Source organism: Populus nigra, chromosome 7, assembly GCF_951802175.1.
Source record: "Populus nigra chromosome 7, ddPopNigr1.1, whole genome shotgun sequence".
NCBI lineage: Eukaryota > Viridiplantae > Streptophyta > Magnoliopsida > Malpighiales > Salicaceae > Populus > Populus nigra.
In genome coordinates, this window is record NC_084858.1 from 22,198,793 (window position 1) to 22,206,567 (window position 7,775).

At 37.2% G+C, this 7,775-nt stretch overlaps 1 protein-coding gene across 1 annotated transcript; it reads right to left on the reverse strand.

Moving 5' to 3' along the window:
• Window positions 1-1,735: 1,735 nt before the first annotated feature.
• Window positions 1,736-7,465, reverse strand: LOC133699569 (pyrophosphate--fructose 6-phosphate 1-phosphotransferase subunit beta-like). Its single transcript, XM_062122866.1, has 16 exons — window positions 7,230-7,465; window positions 6,955-7,116; window positions 6,749-6,870; window positions 6,264-6,317; window positions 6,055-6,161; window positions 5,819-5,924; window positions 4,915-4,978; window positions 4,430-4,518; window positions 3,821-3,952; window positions 3,519-3,689; window positions 3,311-3,426; window positions 3,024-3,135; window positions 2,760-2,844; window positions 2,459-2,503; window positions 2,207-2,275; window positions 1,736-2,069 (listed from the first exon to the last, which is right to left on the reverse strand). Exons 1-16 carry the CDS (start codon window positions 7,402-7,404, stop codon window positions 1,993-1,995), a joined length of 1,686 nt encoding a protein of 561 aa, XP_061978850.1. The 5' UTR covers window positions 7,405-7,465; the 3' UTR covers window positions 1,736-1,992.
• Between the last annotated feature and the right edge of the window lie 310 nt (window positions 7,466-7,775).

A 7,775-nucleotide genomic window follows, 5' to 3' on the forward strand; every position in this document is an offset into this window, starting at 1 on the left:
TGGAGGAATTATGGCTGTTACAATCAGAATTAATTCATGGAGGTTGGAAGAATAATAACAGAGGCAGCTGAGTAGGTGGTGTTGGTGAGGGTAAAATGATACCACCATTAATAACCTCCTCTCGAGCCATAGCATGAAGTTACAGTCACTGCTAGAATTTGGGTGGTCCCATGAACCTGTGCCATGGCTTAATTTAGCCTTTATGCCTCAAGCGTTGGAAAAAGTAACATAGCCATAGCCATTGATGAAAGTGTGAAGCTAGAACGAAAGCTACACACGAGCATGATTATGGGGGGGGACATAGGTAATGGTGATGACTAAATGTTTGGTTTGGAGTCACACACCATGTGGCTCGTAGCACTACACCTTGGGTTTCACTTCATTTCTTCTCTTTCCCTCCCTCGATGATCACACTCTTGACTTTCGATTGCTTTTGGTTCTTGTCACTGTAAAAAGGAGTTCTTTAACCTGTATTATATATTATACCACCTTCCTCTTCCTTCCAAGTTCCATCTTGTTTTTTCATCACCATCCCATGAACAACACACACACACACACTTCCTTTTTGGGTGGCTGTGATGTGATGCGATGCGATGCGATGCTTACCCACTTCAAGATGTTGTAAGGGAAACCAAATTTGCAACTATTTTCTTTGGTTTCACATGCAATGAGCGGTTCTTGCACCTTGTTGTGAACCATTATTGCATGGGAGAAGGTAATGAATGAGCCATGGTGCTTGGTGGTTAGATCAGTAGAGAAGATATACAACTCTCCTCTATTGAACCAGGTCCATAAATCAGATCACTTGCATCATATGTGTATAATAATGAATTCCTTATCAGTCCAGCTAGTGTTTTCTTTTATCACAGTTCATCTACCGTTATTCATACACCAAGACTAAATCCATTCTCAATAGGGTTTTAAGCAGGTAAACTGTTTGAAAATGTATGTTCTTACATAAAAAATTATTTTTTTGTGATCTATCTCAAGATTTGTTGCTGATAATAACGTGGGGAACATCCAAGATTATTATAAATTGCTAGTCAAGATCGAAATATAATATTACCACCCTGAAAGATTACCAGAATACAAAAATGAAGCCGTACAAAAAGGGAAAGAGTTCATCTCTATAAGAAAATAAATAAAAGGGAAAAGGTGGATGGAGAAGCATGCCAAGCTCCATAAAGGTTAGACATTTTCCAATGACGTGTGAAGAGGGAGCTAAAAAGCCAAATAAACAGAGCATGTGATTCATGGAAATTCTGGACGTGAAAGCATAAAAAATGAACGAGAAAAAGGCAAAGAAAATGGATGCTCTGTTTGTTAGAGAAAAGTTCCAAATCCTTTTTGGGATGCTTAGTTTTTTTTGTTTTGATTGAAAAAAGAACAAGAAAAAATGTGATCAAAATCCTTTGTGGCCTGTTTCAAAGTGAGAGCAGCTGCCAGAATCACACACAGCCAGAGGGAATGAAGACAGTTCTGCAATGATCTTTCCTTTTCATTTCCTTTTTCTATCCAGAGCGGAGCAGATGCTTACTACTTTTATCATAGTGGGGATCCAAACACAAGTCCAACGACTATAATCAACTTGCTCTACTCAAAATCAAATCTTGTCCTGCTGGTCTAAGAAGTTTGATTCTGCTGCTGCTTCTTTCGACTTGATGAGTTCAAGTACTGGATCTTAAATGAATGGGTGTTTCTTCAATGGAACAGGATGGGATTGGTAGCATCTCTCTTTTTCCAAGAAACATTTCTTTAAAACTATACCTTTAGTGAGAAAAGACAATATCACAAGCTTCATATTTTACAAGTGCAGTCGATGGATGTAGAGCCGAGTTTTCCAAGGACCATCATCCAATAAAAACACACACAAAATCCACAACTCTAACTCAGATAACAGCATCAAAAACCAAGAAAACGAAAAGAGGATCTCATGCATGTCCAGGAAACTTTTCAGCTCCTGAAGAACATTAATTGCACCTATCCATATGCCTAAGCATGAGCTCCCAATTCCAGTAGTAAAGTGTGACTAATGGCATCTGATCCTGGGCCTATGAATTGGATGGGACCTGAGATTCAATCAAAACAGATAATCAATCACAAAGCATGATGATATAAAGTGCATGTTTTACAAGGATTAAAGCGTATTAAAACTCCTATCAAGATGGCCAAATAAAGGATACTGTTTGATAAATTTATGACTCACCAGGACTAATGTAGCGATTATTGATTGCCCACTCATTCTTCAGGGATTCAAATTTTTTGAAAGGACCACCTGAAATTTCATTGATAGCATGTAAAATTTGCCGAACAAGTTTCTAGTTTGAATCCATGTTAGTGATCAGTGCAGAAGCCATTTATAATGAATGATACAGAGGTCATAGTTACCATCAGAAGTGAGATGGCACTATGTATTAAACAATTAAGGAGAGGAGAGTGAATAGAAAAGAATTTATACCTTCGAGTTCCACCATTGCCTTCTTGATCACAGGCTTGAATTTACCTGCAAAAGAATAAATGTAAATAAATTTGATAACCTTTTTATCATGAAAAAGACAGGGAACTCCAAAATGTCCCTAGATTGGTCAACTAAAAGTTCTGAGAACTTTTTGAAGCTTATATTAGATCTCCATAACCCAAGTTCCTAATGCAGTATACTTTAACCCATGACTTGATTTGTATATTCCAACCAGGAAATGAATGTGCCATAGTCAACACAAACACGACTGTCCAAAAAATGCTAAAGAACAGGAGAATACCATGTCTCCTCTCTACATCCATCAAAGAAGTCAACGCAGTCCCACCAACAGTCCATTCTGCAACAGGAGCGCCCAAATTCCCAACCTGGAGACATAACAACATTAAATTAAAATATTAATTCAGCAGTGCCAGAACTTTCCTGTTGCGAAAACAGCACAACATTTTAGTAGTCTTATAGCACTCAGAAAAGACAAAATAAAACTAGAAGGAGAAGGTAGAAGAAAGAAGCAAATAAACAATGTTACAAAGGTAGAATCACTCACCGATGATATCAGCCCAGTTTTTCCACTATGAAGGAGAGCTCCAGCACCATAGCCCAAAGCATAGCAGTATGTAGCATCAAAGTTTGTTGGCAAACCACATCTTCCTTCATACCTAAGCACAATCCAAATATCAGGAAATCTATAACTAATCCTGCACTAATTTTTTCATTACATTCCAGGATTAGGAACAATGTCAAATGATTTTTCCAAACTGATCATGTAATATCAGACCTAGAAAATACTGACTCAAAATGGAGATTAGATTTGTAGTTAATAGAGATAATTACCCGAAGAAGTGGGACTGTCCTTTGAAAATGCAATTGTATTGACCTATCTGCTTCCTCTTCTCCAACTCAGTCTCAACCATTTGAATAAGCATTTTCTCTGTCTCAATTTTGGCAACCTTAAGGTAAAAGCAAAGATATGAATGAATAATGATGCCAGCTTAATTCAAATGGTGAAAAACAGACATAAAATGGGACATATAATAAATACCTGGACATTTCCATGTGGATCTCTTTCAAGCATCAATTGTTCTTGAATTGCTGGTGGCAAAAATTCAAAAAGCTGCAGGGATTGATTTGTAAGTTTCTTTTTCCACAGCCCATCTTCATCTACCACATCATGTGCCAAAATTTCATTTAGTTCCGCTATAAGGTACTGAACCTGAAAAGAAACACCCAATAAACATTGCCACTTCAATAGATAGCTGTAGATTGAAAAATGAACATTACATTAAGATTAAAAAAAAAAAAAATAGGAGCAGTGCCACTAAAGTTACAAAAAAAGTAACCTACCTCAGGAATGAAATCAATTAAACCTTCAGGAACAAGAATCACGCCATAGTTATATCCAAGATCAGAACGTTTACAGATTATATCAACTATGTAATCTGTAACATTTTTCAGTGTCAGCTGCTTTGCAGCAACCTGCAAAAAGATAAAACAGGGTAAGAGAATGTATATGGGAAGCTTTTCTTCAAATGAAAATAACTGAACTGCAGATACCACCAAAATGATTTTTCCTGAGAACTTTTGAAAATTCATATCTATCAAAGTAAGCACTCTTCATTTGACAGCCCATTGCAGGGGCCAATCAATTACTAAGCTTTGCAATCAAAAGTCAAAATAACCTCAACTTTCCCATATCAACTTGAGCATTAATTACTATTGAGGTTAAGTCAAAGGATCAGTTCGGACAAGTCAGCTAACATAAAATGGAGACCATAATTATATGCAACAAAAGGAGGATACAAGGTACTTGAAACTTGTCCAAAGCAGTCACCAACTATGGAACAGAGGTTTTTTTCATAGAGATGCAAAACACGTGATACACTGATAAATTACCAGTAAGCAAACTCAACCAATAAAATAATTGAAACTAAAGAAACAAATTAACAGACGTACCTCTTCTCCAATGATGGTGATGTTCGGATGAGTTTGCAAGGCACACTCCAATGTAATGTGTGAGGCTGCACGTCCCATAAGCCGGACAACTGCAGCAAACACAAATTAAGAGTAATCATTACTTTTCATAATTGTTAATATGTACAATATGCCTGTGTACATTCGAGATAGTATGGAGAAAGCAAATTCACTATAGCATATTGAACTCAATTTGACACAGGTAGTTTAAGCTGTGTGGTTGCATCAGAAAATAAAGATTTCAGGAATAAATACAACAAAGTGACAACGTGGAAAATACAGAAGTTAGAGCCAGTTCAAGCACAGGTACTTGGTGAAAGAACATGAAAGCACAGTTTAAATTGCCATCTGCACAATACTATATGGAAGGAAAATTGAACACAATAGCTAACCTTAATATCATCTTCACTTCAAATTCATTAACAGAGAAAACAGATTATTTGGAGAAAAATTATGTATTAACTTACAATGATAATATTTTCCAGTTGATCGAGCATCAATCATGACATTTCCAATCATTTCTGAATATATCTGCATGCACCAAGAATATTATCAATGTTCTATAGCATTAAGTTAGTGACAAAAAGGATATCTAACTACCAATGGCATTAGGATTCGTTGTGACTGCATCCCATGACAGCATTATTGAGAACACAGACAAAATAAGTTGACTGTACACGCTATTAGAATCAAACTGAAAAGACTTGCAGCATGGCATGGGAAGGATAAGATTGAAAACTCCAAAAATAGTTAATCAGAAATTCAAATGGCATACAAGCAATAATATCGATTGAGCAGGGACTTCACTGCTGAGTGCGCAAAATAAACATCCATGAAATGGAACAACTCAGGCATGGTAGGCCAAGCAAGTGTTAAAGGCAAGTGCAAAGACTAGCCCTGCACACACACACACAGGCACATGTGTGCGTGTAAATACATACTGCATACGTGAGCACATGCAAATATAGATACAGGTGAAGACCATGAATAACAAATTGAGATTCTACAATCTATAAATAAAGTGTCGAGCTTTGGGAAATTCACATTTGTATAATGAAATTCTACACGATATATTGACATTTTTAGGAGTCAATAAAATGAAACAAATAAGGTTAAAAGTAACAAATTTTCAAGAAAAGATAAACAAGTGTAGCTCAATCGTCAATAATCTGTAAGGTTTAATATACAGAGATAATTTTTTGTGCTTCAAGCATGGAGTTTCCATCCAATCACACATAATTTTTAAGCAGATCTTCATGAAAGAGTACAATCAAGTAATTCCAACAACAACTACATTCTTTAACATGTAATATAGGGAAAATCTGATATACTAACATTTTGATTAAAATAGAAAAGAATACTTATAATTACCTTGCAAGCAGTATCAAATCCAAAACTGGTTGGAACCTCCTTGGATTTCAAATCACCATCAATGGTTTTTGGGCATCCCATCACCCGAGTTTTCAAACCTTTAACCCTGATTGAACAATAAAGGAAACAAAATTTATACCAAAAGGGCTCCTGGTAGTTGAAAAAAGTTCTCATTCCACATTATTAACATCCCAATTCAAAATATATTCCAACAACAAACTTCCATCAAGGCATACCAGAAGTCTTCAGCAAGGAGGCAAGCATTTGTGTTTGAGTCATCCCCACCAATAACAAGAAGCCCATCCAAGTCAAGTTTCTTTGCTGTTTCTTCAGCTTGTTTGAACTGCAGTTCACACCCATTAATCCTCAGCAAGTCTTAAAAAATAAAAAATCACGAAACCTACAGAAAAAAGTCTCCACTAGGAACAAGTATGGAAATAGTCACCTGCTCAGGCGTTTCAATTTTGTCTCTTCCACTGCAGATCATATCAAAACCACCCTAAAAAAAAGATACAAGAATAAAATCAGATACAAACTTCCACTTAATACTGCATGTGCACGGGTAAAAACATGGATGGACATTCAATAACTATATTAGAATGGAGTCAAACAAGTACAGGACAAGAAAAAAATGAGGACCCCCCCCCCCCGCGTTTAAGCTAACTTTCACGCAGGAAAGCCTTCAAATTGCACTGAACCAGTTACCAATCCAACATCTAAACTAACTACACCTCATATCGCAATTACCAATACACACTCTCGAAGCATCTCAATCACTAAACTCTCTGCATTATTAACTCAAAACCATCCCACATAACTGAAAAATTAACAATTTCCAATAGATATATTCTTACAAAAACATCGATCCAACTTACAATTCGAAACCATCCCACATTCACATAAAAAAACTTGAAAAGAGGAAAACTTTACCTGATTTCTGTAAGGATAGATATAGTCGGCATTCAATTCAACATATTTGCACTTCATGATCCCAGCTGGACCTCCCTTAAACCCATACAATACACTTCCTTTCGCCCGATCCTGCAAATAATCTAAACCACCACCACCACCAACCAATCACAAACCCCACGATACCAAACCATAACGGCTACATTTCGTTCAATAAGATGACTTACCGAAGATTCCAGAAATAACATTATGACCACCAGGTGCTTGTCCACCGGACAAAACCACACCGATCTTCAACTTCTGATCTGAACTCAACGTGTCCACATCGTTTGGCACCAACTTTGCTGATGGTTGCCCAAACAGATTGGGAAACAGCTTCGCTATCTCATCTGCCAAAGAAAAATATCAAAACTTCAGAGATTTAATTAATTAATTAACTGTTTAATCAGCACAACACTGATCAATCGGTGAAAATAGGGAAGTGAGGAGAGACGAAAATGACCAGGATTGCCGGCGGCGGAACTACGAGTGCCGTCGACGATTTTGAAAGGGTTTTTTAGGACAGAAGGTAGAGGGAGCGCGTGATCGATACGGCTGGATTGGACTTCGCTGTAAACAGAAGCAAAGCGACCGCTGGCCCGAGCGGAGTCGCCGTTAATTACAAAAGCAGGAGCCATGCTTGGCAGTCACACCTGACTGAACTCTCACTTTAGTTTTTATTTATTTATTTATTTATATATATTGTCAGAGAGAGAGAGAGAGGGCGTTTTGTTTTGGTTCTGGGGTCTCATTGGGATTTCCGCCCAAAATAGTCCCTAAAGTCTTGACATGTAGTCAATCGAAGCCTAATTAACTAGTTGACTTTCTTTCATCCACAAGTACATGGAAGGATAGAGGTGGGAGTAAGGGTGTAAGAAGGGAAAATACAAGCCTTAATTTGATAGATATTAAAGAGGAGTAACTGATTTGAACAAATATTCCTAACCGAGGGACCATGTGGGGGGGGGGAATTGCGAGATGTCTCTTCCTCCCTGGGAAGAGAGTTCGA

What these genes read in the sequence shown, in the direction of transcription:
- LOC133699569 (XM_062122866.1), bottom strand. Translation starts at nt 7,404, where the DNA reads ATGGCTCCTGCTTTTGTAATTAACGGCGACTCCGCTCGGGCCAGCGGT. An exon ending in TCTATCCTTACAGAAATCAG is followed by an intron (nt 6,318 to 6,748) that starts GTAAAGTTTTCC and finishes TCTTTTTTTTAG; the next exon opens with GGTGGTTTTGATATGATCTG. An exon ending in AACTGGAAAATATTATCATT is followed by an intron (nt 4,519 to 4,914) that starts GTAAGTTAATAC and finishes TGTTTGCTGCAG; the next exon opens with TTGTCCGGCTTATGGGACGT.